Source organism: Strix aluco, chromosome 2 (assembly GCF_031877795.1).
Source record: "Strix aluco isolate bStrAlu1 chromosome 2, bStrAlu1.hap1, whole genome shotgun sequence".
NCBI lineage: Eukaryota > Metazoa > Chordata > Aves > Strigiformes > Strigidae > Strix > Strix aluco.
The window spans coordinates 106,550,543-106,570,925 of NC_133932.1; the positions used below are offsets into that span (position 1 = coordinate 106,550,543).

The window sequence follows — 20,383 nt, forward strand, 5'->3', positions numbered from 1 at the left end:
TTTAATTCATTAATTTATATAACCTGTTTGTAACAGATTTGCAAAAAAGTCTCAAAATGTATTCTTTCTGTACATATCTCATATACCAAAAATGTTTTCTAATTTATGAATTAATCCCAGATGAAATCAAAACATTATATTAGTGCATGTTATGCAGTTGTGAGTGCTTGAGTAGTGTGTCTAACAAAAGAAAAACTGGGAAAATGTAATGAAACCTCAGAGACTTCAGTGGAGACCACTTCATGGTGAGGGTGCCCAAACAAAGGATGTGTGAGAAAGAAGCTAAGAGCTGGATTTCTTCAGCTTGGAGAAGAGGGCACTGAAAATACCATACGGCTGTCCTCAGCTGCCTGAAGGGTAGTAACAGAGAAGGTAAAGCCAGGCTTTTCAAAGATGCCCAGGGAAAGAATGAGAGGTGTTGGCACAAATTGCAGAGAAAGAAATTTCAGGTAGCTATAGGGAGAAGATTCTTTGCAATAAGGGTGGTGAAACACTAAACAAGATTGCCTGAAGATGTTGTGGGATCTCCTTCCTTGCAGATATCCTGAACTTAACTAACCAAGGCTCTGATCTCACTTCAATTTTGTTAGTCCAAGTGACCTTCAGAAATTCCTTCCAATTTACACTCTCCTTTGATTCTAAAGAGAATAATCTGTTTTCATCTAAAATACCCAGCATAGATTGAGGTAATATATTAATAGACAGTAATGACATTAAGGAGGTTCACCTAGGAATAAATAGTACCTATTTTAAGATGGAAGTAATCATCTCTGAGAATTAATCTAAGAGTTATCTCTAAGTATAGTGTTAGAATGTTTTCAGGATCAGAGCACAATTTAGGAAACTCATCATATATAACAGTCTTATTGTAGGGTTTTTTTTCTGGAAAATTCTAAAATGTTTTCAACGTATTTTATTTCACAATATCAAATTCTTTTCAGTGAGACTTCAGTTTTACTTAACGAGTATCCAAAAATTCTCTTTTTAAGCCTGAATGTTTTTCCTTGCCTTACCTGTCTTGCTGATCACTCTGCTTCTGAAGTAATTTTTTAGATTACTAGGGAAAGAGTGCCTTTTATTCTCTGCTTGTACTGTGATTAACACAATGTAGTTCTTATTCAAAGTGCTGATGATAAAGAAAATTTGAGATGGATAAGTAGAAGACTTGGGGGAATGGTGAAAGGAAGGAGCCACATGTACTGCAATCACGTGGCTAATTGCATCCATATGTGTTTTTATATGTATATAAATAAATGCATATTATGAGAGCAACACTTGAAGTGTTGAGTTCTTTTAAAGTAGTTTACATAATTCAGTGACTAACGTAGGGTAGAGGAGGTTGGTTTTTCGTTTTTAAAGCATTAGTTGTATAAAGGAAATGTGTTTCTTGGTAAATCAAAATTGGCTACATGTCTATAGCATAGAAGATGAGGATATATATATTCCTTTTTTTCCCTTTCATCCATTTCTGTATTAAAGTGTGCATGTGTTCTTCATTTGCAGAACATTGAAACAAGACTAAAGATTTGTTTACCTGAAGACTTGGGGTCTGCTCTGATGGATGGTGTAGTTCTCTGCCATTTAGTAAATCACGTTCGTCCTCGGTCTGTAGGAAGTATTCATGTACCTTCACCAGCCGTAGTAAGTTGGATGTTTCTTGTTGCGGTGGGGAGGGAGGAATATTAAAAAAATGACTTTTATTGCCAAATGATATCTGGCAATATATTGCTGTTCAGTGAATGTTCTTTGCAATTAGTGGCAGCATTTACATTATTACAAATTCAAATGTTCGTTAATTTTGGTATATCTAACATATATATATATAGTGTGTGTGTATATATAAACAAACATCTATAAGTGAATAAAATTATGCTGCCTCTGATCTAGCAACAGATCAGATTTTTTTCATAATGGCCTTTTTGTTCAGCACAGTATGAAATTCTCTGATTACAAGATTTTATTCTAGGACACCCTTTTTAAAAGAAAATTAGCCCCTTGTTTGTTGATTGAAAAAATATGAGGTTAACTTTAGCAATGTCTGGCTTAGCAGATGTCATGTCACTAAAGCACTTACAGCACTTCTTAACATATTTTTCCTATTGGGTTAAATATAGAAATTATTCCTTTTACCTGCAGACAGAATGGAACAACAGAAACATGTGCTGTAGTGACTTAATATTGGCTTGCCAAACCTAAGGACCTGAAGATTTCAGGACATGATGTAATCTGTGTGTGTGCATTTCCTGAAACTTAATTTTCTTAGTGTTTCCTCCGTTTATTGATGTCCACATTTCTGATACCAGTCTGGTTCTGAAGAGGTTTTGTATGTTTTTAGACTATCTGGCTTTTTTTGAATATACTCGTTGGTAAAAGTTTGGCATGTGAAGCCTGATACTTGATTCTGAGAACAGCATGTGGATTTCAGAGGCAGTTTATAAGAAATTCCAAGAAGACAGATATTAAGAAAAAGACATTTTCTCAGATAGTGTAGTGGAGTTTCTTTTGCTGTTGCTTGATTTTAAATTATTTCTGTCTTTGGTAAAAATATGACATTGCCAAAATACGTAAACTTGAATTTCTGGAGCAAAATCTTAAGTTTTGATGCAGATTTTTTTTTTTTAATTAAGATAAAAATCTTGTAGTGTTCTCTATAACAAAAAGTAAGTATTTTAAATCTGTTTTCATTTTGTTTCAACTTCATATTGATGATGTTCTTTTGCTTGAAACAGCCATCAAAATTACTTTAGCAATATCAGTGCAATAGGTGAATCGACTGAATTAATGTTTTTGACTTCTTTTGCCATGAACTATTTTTTCTTGTTTTTACAGCCTAAACTTAGCATGGCCAAATGCAGGAGAAACGTGGAAAACTTTCTGGATGCATGTAGAAAACTAGGGATACCAGAGGTAATTTAATTAAGTCTGTAATTTCTAGATGATCAAAAATGCAAAACACATTAATTACTTTAAAACTGAAGGATAACTTTTTCAGCAATAAAGACATATAATTTAAAAAATTGATCTAAATTATGTTATTTAATACTACTTTAGTAGATTTAAATGGCTTATGTCATAGCACTTAAAAATTGCAACTTTTGTCTTAAATTAATAATTCAGTATTATCCCAAATACCTTCTTATATTTGCCATGGAAAATAGATAAGGACTATGGTAATTAGGTAATATGCAATATGTAATTAGGCAAAAGTTTGCTAATTTTTTTCATTGTACAACATAACTGCATTTTTACCTAGTGCTTTCAGAATATGGACTTAATTATTTTTAATTACTGATTTTCCTTTTTTTACAATATTAAATACTCTTTTGTATGCATTGTAAAAGTGACTAATAAACACACTCGTCTCTTGTACTGAAACACCTCTGCAGTGATGTGAAGAAAACCGTTGTCTGTGTGTTAGTATGGAAAGTGTGTATGAGTAAGGTTCTATAATGTACATATAAGTGTTTCAGAAGGTGGAGATAGGGAGATTGCAGTGCTTGATGTTTTACTTTTCATTTAACAACGGCAGCATTCATCATGTAATTTATTCACATATCAATAAGGAAAAATATCTTTATAACTAATGTAATGAATTCTGGAGTTGCACTGGGAATATTTCAAATACTCCCTTATGGTCTAAAAGTGCCTATTAAGAAAAAGTTAATTTCAATTACATGACCCTCAAAAAAAGGTAAAAGTGGTTATACAAGGTCTTTTTAATCTGAATACGTGAAAATTGCATGATGTATTTTCACTGTTGCCTACATATGGCAGTATAATGAAGACTGAGTTCTTTTTAGTCTGTGTTTCAAGAATGATGAAACAAAAGGATATTTTGTGTGTGTCTCCCCCACCACCCCCTTGGGGAGCAGATGGTAATGCAAAGATTTCACATTGGGAAAGAATTCCAGTTTGAATGCTTTATATTTTATCTATATTTTAGCACTTGATTTAGAGGACAGCAAAATAACAGATCGTTTTTGCTCTTTGTAGGAATTTTGAGGGGGAGACTTTATCTTACAACTCTAATGAATGGTTCATCATAAATTTAATTTGAGAATTCAGTGTAACGGGATGGGTCTCTAAGTTGTAATGGTTGATTTAATTGTTGTAATTATGTAATTTATTATGTTAGAATGATTTCATAGTAGAGGTAAAATTTCACTTCAAAGATGATCTAAACCTCAGTGCTGTGGGCTTGTAGACATGGAGTATGTGTTAAGCTGCCCCAAAATTCATTGTCTTCTGATGCATCATAAATTATTTGGTGAATTAGAATGCAAGTAAGGTTTTTCTGAATATAGCCTGTTGGGAAAGAAAAGGCCAAGACCCATTTTCATTGTCATCAAGAGAACTTTCAGAAATGGAAATAGAACAGAAATATTTACAAAGATCCTTGTAGTGCCATATTACAGATGGGTAAGCTAAGCCTTTACTCAGAGGTTTTTTTATTTTGGATTTCTATAAGTAAGCTTTCTGGAAAAATACCTTTATGTTTTCTGCGAATAGACATTTTTATATATTTATTATCCCTCCTTTTCAATGCTTCCATTTAAATTAGTGTAGAATTTTTAAAATTATTAAGGTACATTTGTTGCAGTTGTATAGAGCCTTAGGCACAAGGCCAGATTTTACCAATCTGATTTATAAACTAACTGTCCTTATGAATCTAAATAAGCATTCTCTTGAAGGGAGAAACAATTCACTTAAACTTTAAATGAACATCTTGCAATTGCAAATTTATGATGAGTTTTAAGTACTCTGAAGATATCCTTTTTGATTACCTGTTGGTAATTTGCAAATGTATATGTTTGCTATATATTGTGAAAATCCATCGTGTTGCAGAACTATCTGGTAGTTGATAGAACTTTGCTGTGTGTTGGAGGGATGTGTATTAGGAATACAAAGCTGTATGATAGCAAGTATGACAGTCAACTGTCAAAGCTTTTAAAGAACTACAGATGGTGTGTTTAATGCTGCTTCAGGTTGATGAGTTGTACGTTGCCTAACTGTCTGGACAAACCAGTAAAACGAATGCAATGAATTATTTCCTTTTTTAGAAACAAGCATCTAATGGGAAAGTGATAGGTTCCACTTATACCCACAGGTATTAGGCTTTTCTGTGATACCTATGTTCATGTTTAGTTCCTGAGAATTAACTTGAAATTCTGCTACATAGGGTTTTTTTAAGGATTTAAAATTATCATAGTTCCTGTTGTTTTGTTTTCAGTTACTTATGGAATGGAATAGAGTACATGCTATTTCCTGAACTCCACAGGTTTAGAATAATATCCTGTGAAATCATGTAAAATGAAAGCAAGAAAATAGCTAAGTAATGACTGTGTTGTGCTCATGTGCATGGTCTCTTACTTCTGTGGCTTTCAGCATTCAATTCCTGGGTCAAAATTGCTTTCCCCAGAATGATGCTGGGAGACTTCATCCAAGTGCAGAAAAATGCAATTGGCATCTGTATCCAAACGTGTCATAGTATGTATCAGAAGTTGGCATCTTGACCAAAGAATCACAAATACAAAATTCAGGAACACAAGCGTCTCTTTATAATGACCTGGTATGCAGATGATTCTGAAAGCCATTACCTGCCAGATGAGAATTTCAGTACAATGGGCGGCATGTTGAAATCACTTTGTTAATGGCCATATGATGCTTCTTATCACATGCAGAAGGGACATGCTGGATCATATGCAAGATGGATGTCGTAAGCATATGTCGTAAGGGTTCTGACCCTTTGATAAGAAACTAAATAGCAAAGCACTTACTGCACTGGTAGGCTATCAACAGTGTGAGAATTGTAGGACAGTCAACCTGTGTCCAGTTTTGCCACTAACTTTTCCTATAGCACCTTATCAGAGATCTTTATAAATGATCATTTTTTGAGAAAAAACAAAATTTTTGTTTGATGTGAGAAAGGGGTGATGGCAGGTAAGCATCTGAAAGCCTGAAGATTCAAAAAATGTCTGTCATGCCCCTCGGGAGGTGACAGAAAAGGTACAATCTTTGTCACTTAGAAAAGTACAAAAGACTTTATTTTATGCTATTAACTAAAAACTGTCAAATTGCCTAATCTCCTGTCTAATAGCGATAGAATGGCAAACACTCCTACTTTTTTGCTGATAACAGATTGAATAAGCGAGTGGTGGTAGATGTGTGATAAGTAGGGGGTGCCTGTCCCACTGCATTTTTTCGGAATGACATGCAGTACTCAGATGGTGCCATTCACTCGAGTAGATTGTTAACGTCATATGAACCCACTCCTGACACTACCTTTAATGCTTACCCAGTCCACCTATATTGCACCCACCCCCTCACACTTTCTGGGTTTAAAAGATAAATCTATTTTCTGGGGGGTGTTTTTGTGTGTGTGTAAGTGTGGCCTCCAAAGCGTCAAATATACCAGTTCTGATGCAGTTTTATGCTTCTTAGTGACATCTCATCCCAGGGGTATTAAAAATGATCAGGAGAGTCTGAATTATCTTCACACGAGCATGTATGTAAAGTTACGGAAGTATTTTGGTTTCAACTGCTCTTTTCTAAAGCCAATAACAATATAGGTTAATAAAGACAAAAATACTCATATACGTTTCTTCAACATGTCACTTGCCACATTAGAATCAGTATTCATCGTAGTAGCAAAGAAGTAGACTTTCCCATTTTAAACTGCAAATCAGTAACTTAATTCAGCTTTAGCTTTCATTCTTGGTAGCTGTTTTTCTTGGTAATCCATATTACAGAGCATTTTTTCTTATGCACTTTCAGTAATGTTAACAAATATTCTTGTCAAAAGGAAAAAATAACTCATTTGTGGTGGGCTGAATGATACTTTATTACAACTGAGATTTAGACCAAAACAAAGCTGTAAGTGCAATATGTTGCTTGAAAGGCCAAGTTACAAGTTTGGTCTGAATTTCTTCTAGTTCTCAATTATGAACAAATATGGCATATCAGAAGTGGGACCTTCTAAACATTTTGTCAAAAAAGAAATCAAATGAAGTACTTTCAATATTTATGAGCTAAAATGCAGAAGTTATCTTCGTAAAAAGACAAATTAATTTTTATAATCTACAACTTACACTAATGTAATATTTTAACAGTTTAGTCACTTGAGCATCTTTTGGCCCTTTATGGGACCTCTTCAGGTCAGAGAAATTAGGTAGTTATTTTTTAAAAAAAAGGAAAGGAAGACTTTCCCCACATACACTAGACACACCTTGTCAATCTTCATATAGCTTGAAAAAAAGATAGTTATCATGATTAATACTAGAGTGGTAATTTCTGTAGATAAAAAGTAGTGGTAAAACGAAATCTTTCACAGCCAGTTGTTACAGCAGGTTTGCTGAGTTTCTGTGTTCCAGCATGTCAGTAGTGGTGTGCAGCATGACTTAGTGGGACAAGTTACTTCTCGGGTGAGAATGAGACATGTCTGCCATGTCTCTCAAATTTTTAGTCAGCTACTTGGTGTACACATACTGAACAGAAAGGAGTGTGATGGTAAGGAAAGGCTTTTTGGATCTCAAGTCATCCTATGAAGATTCAGATTACAAAAGGCTTAGCTGTGCCCCTTCCATTTGCAGGAATCAAAAGTCACAGGGAGCTCTTACTGTGTCTCACCTCCTCCGCTGAAAACTAGGTCCACTATGTTGCAGTGAGCCAGAATTATTCTAAAAGCCAATATGTTTTGTGTTAGGTTAGGAATTGTAAATTAAGTAAAACAGAAGAAAAAACCCCAAAACAAAACAGAGACCTTTGTATGCTAAAACTGGCAGAACAAAGTTAAAGAAGCAACCAAGCAGAGTGTGTTGAGTGTTTTATCTTCTATCCACTTATTAGTTGTTCAACCGGTAATCATGTTTCTCAGTTTAATGCAAGGTATATTTTCATTACCACTTATGCTGTTTTCTGATCAGTTTGTGTAATCAGTTACTTCTCCATAGTTTCATCATGAGACATCCATGAAGTTGCAGTAAGTTTTATCAGGTATGACTCCTTTCCTCCACCTTTTTGTTCTGGGCTCAGTAACGTACACTATTTGGCCTACAGGATGGAATTAAGTGGTTCGGTATGCTGTCAATTAGAGTACTGAAAGGGTAATTCTGAGGTTCCTTTCATATGTGTTTTGAGTAATAGGCACTGCAGACTTCATGCTTTAATGTACTTCTGCAAACTTACTCTTGACTCTTTTTACCAGAGTCAAAATTTGAGGAGGTTGGTTTTGGAATGCTGTCTGCTTTCACAGTCACTGCAGGAGCATGTAGAATGAGGGTGGTTTGTGCACACAAACAGCTGGTTATTCTTTTGCTGTTCCAATTCTGTCTTAATGTGTTTATTCTGCGTGCATGATTTTGGCAGCTGTATGATTTAATCATGTAACTTCGTAGACATAGAAAGCCAGTCCATAAATGTAATGATCAAATATACGTATCCTTTTAGTTCTTTTTAGTAATAATTTCAGTCTCCTAAATGAGAAGGGTAGTGCTTGCAATGAATGGGTGGTTGGTTGGTTGTCTTTGAGACTTGTGGTGGGGTTGTGTACTTTTTCACTATTTCATGATGTCATGTTTTAGCTTGGTATTTTAATTTCACAGCATCTATAAAATTCTGGTAACTTAAGTGGAAATACATTCATTACTAGTGAAAAACTATATTATTTTATCTAGAGTTACATTACAGAACTTTAAAATATATAGAATATAAACATTTTACTTAAGTTGTGAACGTAACACCAAATTATCAATTGTCACAGAACACAAAAATAAGCAAAAATGATCAGATATTTCTCAGGCTTCACTGAATTTCACTGAAGCACAGCATGGTGGTTCCCATAGGAAGTTTCTTCTGCATGTGTTGGCTGGTTTTGTACACTTTGGCTTCTCCTGTATGCTGCTTGGTATGTTAATCTCTGGTTAGCAAGTTCTTTAGTTTCTCTGTAAAAATTCAACCTATTACCGGCTCTGATTCTTTAACTGTGAATTACTTCCTTCTCCATTTGACTGCAGTATGTACTGTTGGAGGGGTTTGTTGGACAAAAATTTTAAAAAAAGTCCTTGTTTTAAAGTTCTGTCAAATTTTTTATATAAATTTAAGTTCAACATATCTTAGATATTTATTTTTGGGATATGTTTGCAACCGGTAGTCTTGTATGCTATTTTAAAACTAATCCAGCATTGGCTGGGTTTATTGGTGTCTTTGGTAAAAGTGCAATATGTTACATAGTTGATAGTTGTGGCTGGTTCGTTTGCCCGAAACCTAGTTTCTCTGGTAAGAGCCTTGTGGATGTAGATGTTCTCAAATACAGTACTAGTCCTATCCCATTTTTAAACAAGATCAGCATGTTTTGTTCTGTCTGTGAGTTTTCATCCTTTAGAAAAAGCCAAATACGATTGCATTGAAGTATATTATCGCACTAGAATTTTGAGTTGAAAAAATTCTGAAAAATGACTGTAAAAATAGTAGTGTTGTTGCTAGGCAGGGTGGTTTTCCCCCTCTGTGTATCTGCTGATCTAAGTAACAAAATTAAAATTTTGAAGCTTTTAACTCCTGTTAAAGATAAAACCAGTGATGGTAAGCAAAAAAGAAAACAAAAAAAAAAATCACCACCTGTCACTTTTTTCTTTGTGTATGAATGGCAATTCTGACTTCCAGTTTCACTAGTCACTTTTCAGGATAGAAGGGCCTTTTAAATATTTTAAAGTTTAATTTATTGCCAACTATACCTTGAAACTTTGCACTAACAGAAAACATATCTGAGCTTCCATATCTTCATTTATTGGGTGTACTGTCATTTCATTAAGCAAGTGAGACTAAAAAGCTACTAAAGAAACATAGTGTTCCTCTGAAACAGGGGATCTCTTCATATAGTATTACTCAGTAAGTATTCACCATCTTTGTTGGTAGTAAGGCCTCATTTGCAGTGTAAAACAGTATATATTAGATTGTGCTTGGAAAATACTAGTTGTTGTTTGGTTTGATTTTAATATTAAATATTGTTGTGTGTGTATCAATATTATTATTACATATTACACTTCATTTTGTATAGCTAGTCTAGAGTAAATTGCTACATGAAGTCATTGATACTTCCCAAAAAAAGTATGGGAGTCTAACTTGCTATAATTAAAAATGTTGCCTAAGGAATTAAGTGTCAAATTCTTCAGTTCAGAGATTTTATTAAAATGAAGTATAGTTAGTGGTACATTGACTTTTTCAATTTCCATCTCAGGGTGTCATTTAAGATGATATTTGAATGCCACGTTTTAGATTATTATGTTAGAGAATTTTGCATACTTCTAACAATTTCTTTACGTACTTTTTCTTGAGACATATTGCTGCTGCTTGTCCTTTTTAACAGCTTTCTAACCCACTGCTATTATATAAGTTAGATTTTACAACTGGTTCCATTTAAGCATTTCAATAAGGCCCAGATGGACAAAGGTATGCAGATCTCATTGGAATAAGTGGTTCACATGCACATCCTCACCCGTGTGAATCTGGGAGTAATTTTGGAAGGCCTGAGCTCTTCTGTCTTAACAGTCTGATATTATATGATAGCTTCAGTATTTAGAGGAAATAGAAGAATGCTGGGATATCTAGTGACTAAGGCAATACTAGGAAGAAACTATTCCTACATGTTTATGCTAGAATATTGTGATAATTTATTTATCAATATCTTTCTATTTTTGTATTTTTAATTTTATGCACTGTTTTTTTCTGTTCTAATGGCTGCCCTTCGGGATAGGCTGACCTCTGCTCTCCGTATGACATCCTGCAGTCGGATATTCGTCACATTCGAAAGACTGTTGATACTCTGCTCGCCCTCGGGGAGAAAACCCCACAATCAACTTCTACCTTTCGCTCCTGGGATCTAATAGGCTTTTGTCTTTTCCACATACTTTTTATAGTCTTGATGTATATAACTTATCACTGGAATGTGCTAACAGCATAACCTGTTCGCATGTGCACACAAACTTTCTGCTTTGTCTCTGACAAATTACAGGTACTTAATTTCCTTCCTTTGTCTTACAAACTTCTCCCTTTTCCTCGCTTCCCTTCCTTGTAATATCTTTATTAATCTCTTGAAATAGAGGAGAGAGGGAATAGCATCTTGAAGGCAAGTCCCATCTCTTCTCTCCCCTCCAGCTCTAGTTTAAGAACTTATGTACCTCTTTATTTATAGTTTGTTTTCTTTTATGTTGCCTAGACTACACACTAAACGTGTTAAAGCAGTGAAGCTACTCTTTTCCCGCTTTTGGGTGTAGGCTAGTATATCACAAGCTAAACAGAACTGAGCATCTTTCTTTTTGTGAAAATCCAAGAATGCTGCAGATATTGAAGCAACTGAGGTGGCACTTCAACAGGTGATAGTACTTTCTGTGTTGGTGCCAAGTATCTCAACATTCATTGTGTTAAGAGCACTTAGAGAATTATCTTTCAAATTACTGTTATTTTTTAATCCTTTTGATTAACAAGAGTACTGTAACTTTAAAGATTGTTGGTCGTCTCTACTATTCCGATTAAATTCCCTACTGGAGTAGTTGTTTTCCTACTTATATTTTGTTTTCCTCCAGATTCCATAGAATAATCTTTTTCTTCTGTCGCACAAAACAACGCTGAACTCCTTTTAAAGACCTGCTATGTTACACCCCAAAGATGACTGTAAATTAGTAGTGGGTATGAGCAACTCATAATATGCAAGGGACTTTAGAATGTTTCAGGATGAAGATCGTGGAGTTTAGTGTGATACAGTAAGATAGTTCGAGAGTAAGCTGTTAGATTTCTGTATCTGCCATTCTTACGTATGACATCAAGCAAGTCATGTCACTATCTTGTCTCTGTTTTATCACCTGTGAAAATGCAGGTAATGTTTGTTTGTGTAATGAATGTAACAAAGACAATGTAGTTAGGAAAATAGATCATCTGGGAAGACTCTTAGATTTTCCGTCCTAGGAGGTTTTAAAGAACAGGTTAGACAAATACTAGCCAGGAGGTGTTTCAGTATGTTTGAACTCTGCCTATGGTTAGAGTGCTGGGCTGATGACCTCCATTTCCCTTCCAGTGCTGTGTTCTGCTCATCTGTTGTAAAACTTGAATAAGACAAATGTTTTACTCTTTATCAACATGAAATATATAAATGAAAATGGATTGAAAAATATAAAACCTCGAATATTAAACCTATATTGATATTGCAATATTGGCTTAGATGCTGTTGACTAAATTTGTAATTCAGTCTCAGGCTAGCTAACCAAATGACCTCAGCTTCATGTCTGTGAAATAAATACATTAATTTCTCATTGCCTAGTATATAAAGAAATTACCTATAGACTTTTAGAGGATAACTAGCATAAGAACTTGTATGTTACTGATTATTCTGGCCATATGGTTATTGATTTAGTGCTACCCTATAAATGTTCCCCTTCCATAGATACTTGTAAAATTTTGTTTAAAAACTTCTAAATGCAGTTCTATTCCTGGTTTCCATGGCTCAGATATTTACATTCATATATAAAAATGATGAAATGTATAATCAGATAGGTATTTTAAGATGGAAAAATTAATTTCAGATGATGGATACATCTAATTTTTTAAAGGGTTTAGTGTCTAGCAGCTTCCAGTGCATGCATGTAATAGCTCTGTTGTAAAGAGTGTCTTCTGTGACCAGGCATGAGTTCAGTGAGTGCTTCTAGGTTCTTTATACTTGAGGAAAAGGCACTAGTTATTTGGGTGTGTAGGTATAGACTTGTGCCCTCATCCTGCACAGGCCTGTCTTTTAACTCTGTGCCTGGTTGCAGTGATTCCAACACCAGACACTTGCTTACTCAGTCAGCTTGACATTTAAGCTTCCGCTTTCAGCAGATCTTTGTCTTGGTTTTAGTTGTCTTGTTTTAATAATGTTGCTTTTCTAGTGAATCTGAGAAAGTCAAGACATAAAGCTTGAATTAGTTCAGAATCTATTCATTGTATGTTTCTTTATAATCCAGTGTTGGTATTTAAGATAAAAGTGGTATCTTCTCTAGGACTGGGATGTTACTTCTGCTCCCATAAGTGGTAAACAGGTCTCCTGTCAATGCTTTGTGTTGTGCACTCCTTACATAGTACCAATCCACATGTATGAGTATATTTTAACATTTTTTTGAAATCAGAAAATCAGGTAGTGAAAGTTGTTGCTACCATCCTATGGTACACATCTGTCTCATTGTCTAATATTATGTCTGATTATCCACTGTATCCAGTAGCTTTGGAAGGGAGGTAAAAGCAGTAGTAGATCAGTGTGTTTCAGAAATGGAAGTTCAAATCTTCAGTGTTTTTGAGTGTTTTATCAGACTAGACACTGGGTGAAAAACTGAACTACTGCTGTGCCAGTGTAGACTAACTGAACATACCCCAGTCATAACTCTCAAACTTGTCCAAACTTGTCCAAAGGTTTAACTTTACATATGCTTACCATGCAGAGTTGTCTTTTAGTTACTTAAGAGTACATTTTCTCACTATTCCCAACTATGACAATGTTCAGTATTTAAAGTGTAACATTACAAGTACTTCCTTGTAGTTACAGAGTTGAAGCCATCTTGAACCAGACTGTGAAAAATGAACATACTTGCTTCATGACAAGCACAGCCTTACCACCATACATGAAGCTTATCCAGTTTTGTATTTTTTTTTGGATGTTATTGATAACACTTCCAAATATACATAAATCTTACAGGGAAAGGAATAGTAAAATGTATCCTTACATTTCCCTAAGTGTGACTATAGTAATGTTTCTCAAAATATATTTCAACCATCATGCAAATGTGAAAAATACCTGTCTGCCCATCACAGAAGCCAGTAATTCTCCCACTAAATGGGGAGGGAGAAACTAAAACATATATGTAGGTCATTAATCTACTCTAATGGGTTCTTTGCTAAATTCAGAGTCTTGTTTCTATGTTGCTGTTCCTGTGGCTTTAGTACTTGGGAAACAAACAGTTCAGCTGACTGGTGGTTCTTCACCTTTGAGGAAATACCAATATTGAGACATTCAGTTTCATAAAATTGGTACTTACTGCTCGCAGCCAGTCACATAATTAAGTTGATGACCTGGGTGTAAAAACAATGTACATTTTAGTTCACCCACATATTCATAACATGAATTATATTTGCTCCCCCATTTCTTTCCCCATTCAGATTTTTTCCATTGCAATTGTCATCAGAGATTTCCAAACTGTGATTTCTTCATAAATTGCCCTACTTCAGTCTGTACTGTGCCCATTATATTGATTTCTCTTTTATCCTGTGGAGGTCATCTCATCCATACTGCAATAAAGTAATAAATACAAATTGTAGTGATATACATGCAGGTAAAATGTGTTTTATATCTGGATTACAAGTGGCATTTTGATGTGAGGATTTGGCTTTCTTTTTCCTTAAGCCAGAAAACAGATAAATATTTTCAAATGCAGTGTAATGCAATGTAGTAGTCCTTCAAATGCCTCTTTCTTCTATATTAACAAGCTTTTACAGCTGAAAGCTGTATATGGATCCCGTTGTGTTCCTAATAAGTTTTCTGAAAGATACGCTTAATGTGAATGGGGATTGAATTAGACCCGAGCAAACATTCAGTCCAGTTTTTACTCCATATACATGAATAAATTTCCAAATTACTGACACGTAATTGTTTTTGCAAAAAGAAATATTCTTAGCATTTTACTTCTGTTACAAAATTAAAGCAGTCATATATGCAGGTTTAATAAAAACGGTAGAGCAGGATTTGTGAGCCTTTGTCTTTTCCTTCATTTCTAGCACATAAGCTGCATTATGCAGAAAGAGCAGTATAAAAATACTTTAAGGTAATGACCCATTCTACTTTGATGATACGAAACACACTTATTCCTTCACTTGATCTCTCAGAATTTAATGTATAAGGTTATGGTATAATTGGTATTTCCCCTGTAAGTATACATTTTCTCTTACTGTTTCATGTGTGTCTGTCTAAGTTTTTTGTTCCTTGCAGTTTCATGTCACTGTTTTCTTAGCATGTTAGAATGAAACTGTGAGGCATTTTGGCATAATACATGGTCTAATTTTAAAATTTTATGGCTCGAGGCCAAAATTTGTAGAAGCATCCAAAGCCCACCATCTGCAAATACAGTTTTGTAAGTATTTGCAATTTATTACATGTTCCGAAGATGCACATATTTAAATATCTAACTGGCTATGACTCCCAAATACAGAATTGCAGCTGCAGTATTGAAACTCTGGGGTTTTATTTTGCTTTGTCAAATCTGGTCATAAGTGTATACTTTACAAAACATACTAATTTTTCCATTGGAAATTAAAAGCAAAAATGATGAAATATACCTATAGTCTGAATTACTGTGCTTTTTTATCTTAACTACTCTTTTGCACTTCAAATGGTAACTTCAGGGCATTTGGACATGTACAGACGTTAACAATAATAGTGAATAAGGAAAATATATATAAAAAGACATAATTTCAAATTGCCTTCGAAATGTGGAAAAGTAAACATGTGCTATAGGTTTTTTTAACTCTTTAGAAAGAAAACTTGGCCTTGACCTAACAAAATTTCAAGGTTTTGTATATTTGACATAAGTTTGCTTAAATGTGAGGCCCTGATGTTTCTTTTAGTGACTTGCCATTTCAGACTAGTTGGCTCCAAACATTAAATGATGGGCATTACATGGACTTACTCTTTTAATTTGTCCTTGGAGAAACAACAAATTCCAGTATTTCCTTGTTTTATGAATATTTTATTTTATTTTTTCCCTGTAGATCTGAAGTCTCATATTCTACAGATCCAAAGAAGAAAGAGAAAGACTCTTGCCAAATTGTAGAATTCCATTTCTCTGTATTTTTGCTAACAAATACAGTTGGGCCCTGCTGTTGTTATGATGCGGTCATTTCACTGTGTGCCATTATGGTATAATGGCGTCAATTATTTTTCTGAGAAATACTTACTGTATCTGAATTGTCAGGCTGCTTGCCCTAGCATAAACCGATTCAAATAGTTGTCATGACTTTGAAGTCATCTGATGTCAAAGAAAATAGATATGTATGTGTAGTGTGTCATGTATCCTTGTGGGATTAGTGTCCTTGTGTATTCCTGATTTTCTTCTACACCGTCTAACTCAGATATTTTGTTGCAGGATTAGAAACTTGCTCTGGCAAGCACATGTATGCGTATATGTTTGTGGGTACACCTGTTGTACTGTCTTTTTTGTGTTGCTTTTGACTCAGCCTCCTGGCTCTTGCCTCCTTTTTGTGCTCTTTGTTTTTATTTTTCCCATCAAAAGTAGTTTATTCTTTTGCTTCATGAGAAGTTTGAAAACGTCTTTATCCATATCCAATGGCTATGTGTCTGCAGAAAGCAGTTTGCTTGCAACAAGCAGTTAAGTTCCTCTGTGTTCTTAGAAAGAAAAGATTTCTTAGGGAGAAAAAATACATTAAAAATTTAGATCTTCATTTTTGTAGTAGATAGAGATTCATGCTGCTATGAGTGGAGTGGCAGCCCTTCCCTCCACAATTTTTTGTAAAGGTTTTGAGACTGGTCTTGAGAACTAGTAGCCAATTCTCCTGTCTGTCTTTCTGGGTTTTGTTCAGTGATGATTTCAACGGGGTATCTTTAGAGGTGGTTCATACTATTATATTGAAGTGTTATGGGTTTGATGCTAATGTAAAAGGGACAGAAATCTTACCCAAGGTGGGGAGAAGCGGGTGAGGTTGAGTCTTCTCAGAGTCATGGGTGAGTTGTTCTCTTGGTTGGTCAGGCATATTGTCTCAAAATGCCAGAATTTAAGAAAAGTTTTGAAATTTTCATGGCTTGCAGCTTCACAGTTCTGCTGTCAGTGGTTTCCAGATAGCAGCTGTAGTGGGTTAGAGAGTGAGGCAGAGCACAGAAAATGGACTGTGCTGCAGGGACAGCAGCTGAACATAAGGACTGAGACACCTGGGATCTTGGCCCAAGGTAACTGCTGTTATGCAGAAAGTTGAGTTGATTATCAGTGTGCTCTGGCTTCCATCCTTGGCAGGATTTGATTTTTCTTGTTGTAAGAAGAATTAAATATATTACTATAAAGCTGTGATTTGGAAAGTATGTGAGGCAGGGTTGATGAAAGCCATTTACAAAGCTTTGACGATAATGATTAGGGCTTAAATAGGAGAATTGATTCATGACACATTAAGATGAAGTTTGTAATTTTTAGAAGATAGCATAGGTCCCATTGTCAGTTTGGGAAGGTTCATCACAGCCACATGCTTGACTGCAGAATTATAAAATACTAACCTGTTTAATAAGAGAAGGATGTCAATTATATATGTTTCAAGCACTAATGAAGAATGATGTATAATATAAAAAAGTAACATGCTGTGAAACTTCTCTCTCCTAGAACACAGTTGTACTGTCCTATTTTTTTATAGACCTCCTCAAATAGATTTCCTTGTATGCATCTTGTAAATACAGCAGGAGGAGAGAGGTTGCTTTATACAAACTGGACTACTATACCGTATTTAAAAGAATTAGACAATGCATTGTTTTTAAAAGGAGAAAAATTATATTGTATGAGGTTTTCTTATGAAATGGGGCGTGCACTCCTTTATGCTTTTAGTGAAAGTGTGCTTATAAACAATTGCAAAATTCCTAACAAGAAAGCATGACAGAATAGTTATGAGTGCTATAATGTGCCACAAAAATTGTAAGTTTAGAATTCCAAGTTTTTCTCAAGGAAACAACCTTAACTGTGGCTTTTTCAGCAAATTTGGCTTCAACAGAAAAATTTAGAATGTTCTCAAACATAAATATCTAGCAAGGCAGGTTGTTTTGGGGCTGGGCTTTTGGATTCAATCCCTATCTTTCAGCCTTGTAACACTAATCACTTAATTTTCACATACTGGATTCGGTAGGCATTATTATTATTTAATGCCTTTTGTCTAGCATGGAAGACTAATGGTATATTGGCATGTTGTGGGCCACCAAATCTGTGAAACGACCCTACTGTGCAAGGGCACTGGAAAGAAGTAGAAGAGAGTGGAGAGAATAACATTTCACTTCATAGGTCTGATTTGCATTCTCAATATATAAGATGAATATAATTTTTTTTGAAAATTATCAGAATCAGAATATTGTAGATTTTTATATGAACTGTGGCCCCAAGACATTAAATTGGCAAAATATTGTTAGTAAAAAAATCATACATTTGAAGTAGAAATATTTTTTCCCTTTATTTTATATCATTATCTCTACCTTCCTTTGTAGCACTCCAGTGCTCATCAGGTATCAGTTTAGGAGTTTGCATGCTAAAATATGTTTATATATTTCTCTGGAAAAGACACTTTCTTCCAGAGGAATAAAAGTTGGGGAGAACCGTCTCTGACAGCTTGCAGGTCAGTATCTCAGTCAGAAGAACAAAGAATGAACTGCAGAACCCAGAGTCTTGTCTTAAATAACCAATTTAGGGTAGGTTTGGAATGGAAATCTGGGTGATGAATTGAATGGCTGCAAGATGTGGATATTCCTTTGTGCTGACTGGGCAAATAGCTGCAGCAGAGAGGGGTATGGTAGCAGGCAGGAATGGGAAGCAGTTGTCACAGCTGTTTGGTCAACGTGAACCAGAGTCCACAAACTCAATGGAAGAGGAAACCCAGTGTTAGCAGATTGCCAGGATGTTGGAGCATCTTCCATGTGGAGAAATGTATGTTGTCCACCTCTTGCAGACCTACTCAGCCAAGCTCCTTGAAAATTATCTGTTTGAAATTGTTTCTTGGGTCTGTGCGTGCAGAAGGAATCCACAGTATTTGTTTGGTGTTCTGGGCTATAACCGCAAACCTTTAAAAACATAATTACAAATTAAGTTTAAAAAAATATTTTAAACATAATAAATATAAAAACATCTTCAGTATTAAATGCAAAATGTAAACATAAAATATAGACAAATTACAGTTATCAGTATCAGATGCCATGATTGTGAATTAGTTTGGCTCTCATTTTTTAGGTTCAGTAGTTAAGTTTAGGTTCAGTAAGTTTTGCAGGTTTTCTCACATTAAGGCTGGAGCGGGGGGGTGTGAGGAACTTAACAAAAATTTAAGCAAGCTAAGTGTTCGTTGTGCATAAAGTAAATACGCATTAACAAAAGTAAGTCATAAACATCAGAAGCAGCAGAGCAGCTGTTTAATGCTGGTGCTATTCTGATGGAGCTGTGGCCCACTGAAGGAGATTTCCTGAGCAAAGACTGAGCAACAGTGGAAGCATATAAAATCAATTAAACATAGGTGCATAACATAAAAACTGTATTAATTGTTCTTGTATGTACCAGTTCCAGTTTCATCATCCTGAATGTTCTCTTTAGTTTTAAGGGTTCATAGGGGTCAGGGAAGGGACTAGAGCTGAACAAGTGAGTCATGAGAAGAGAGGTTGAAGAGATTACTGGTGTTTAAATTAGAGTTATAATCAATGTGAATATGAGGAAGTGTGACAAAGGACTGTGAATTGCATAAAGATAAAATGAGATGCTTAGTTGACATTACAGAAGTAAGAAGAATATTCAGTAGAAGACAGACAATTAAAACAATCTCATATGCATCAGTAGTTTCAGAAGCTAAAAGGTTATTGAACAGCTGAGAGATCCAATACTGATAATAACAACCCTTTCTTTCTAAAAAATCAGTATCCTGTGTCTGCTGAAGGTCATGTATGGATGCCTAGGGAGAGAACAGAAGGTTAGATCACATAGATGGTGCCTTTTCAAACTTAAAGCAATCTGACATGCACAGTTTAAGGACTTCATGAGCCAGCCACTGTATTCATGTGTTTGTGTTTAATAGTGTTGTTTGGGTTTTTTTCTATCTGTATATTTTTGTCATTGCACTTACACTTTTGGCTTCCGTGTTGTGGCAATAAGTCTCACAGTTGTAATTATGGTTTATGTGATGTAGTCTAGCCTTCCCATTTATTTTTTTATAAACCTGCTGCCTGAGTTCATAATTTCATGGATTTCATTATCAGGAATACCCAGTTACATTAATAAAAACTTCTTGTTAAAAAGAGAGCCAATCATGACAGAAGGCCACCTTGCTAAGCAAGGCTTTCTGTAGTTATTCACTGGGGGGTTTCTTGTTACCTGTAGGAGATACAGTATTTACTGTTTAACTGTCTTCTGGTGTAACAGCTTCTCTGGACAGGTAGTAGATTTCATCTTGGCCACAGTTGCTGTGTCCTTATGGTGAACAAAATTGATTCCTGGATATTTCAAAATAAGCTGCTAATTACCCAAAACAAAATGCTTTGCCCGTTGAAGGCACAACATGGCACACGCTTTTCTGTAAATGCTAATGGGTGGCTTTCAAGGTGCGTATCCTGGGACCCAAGAGCCACCTGTCTAGAGCT

The 20,383-nt window shown here is 35.1% G+C and overlaps 1 protein-coding gene across 8 annotated transcripts in view; it reads left to right on the plus strand.

Annotated features, from left to right (window-relative positions):
• LRCH1 (leucine rich repeats and calponin homology domain containing 1) overlaps positions 1–20,383 on the plus strand; it is a 135,473-nt gene that overhangs the window by 112,012 nt on the left and 3,078 nt on the right. For 5 of the 8 annotated variants that reach the window (XR_012622055.1, XR_012622058.1, XR_012622056.1 and 2 more), the window contains 3 exons: positions 1,504–1,641; positions 2,830–2,907; positions 10,748–11,005. Coding sequence is in view for 3 of the 8 variants with exons in the window: in XM_074815671.1 (XP_074671772.1) it covers positions 1,504–1,641; positions 2,830–2,907 (216 nt within the window). In the remaining 5 variants the exon portion in view is untranslated. The remainder of the gene's footprint in view (positions 1–1,503; positions 1,642–2,829; positions 2,908–10,747; positions 11,006–20,383) is intronic. The other 3 variants (XM_074815671.1, XM_074815672.1, XM_074815673.1) reach the window with 1 other exon arrangement.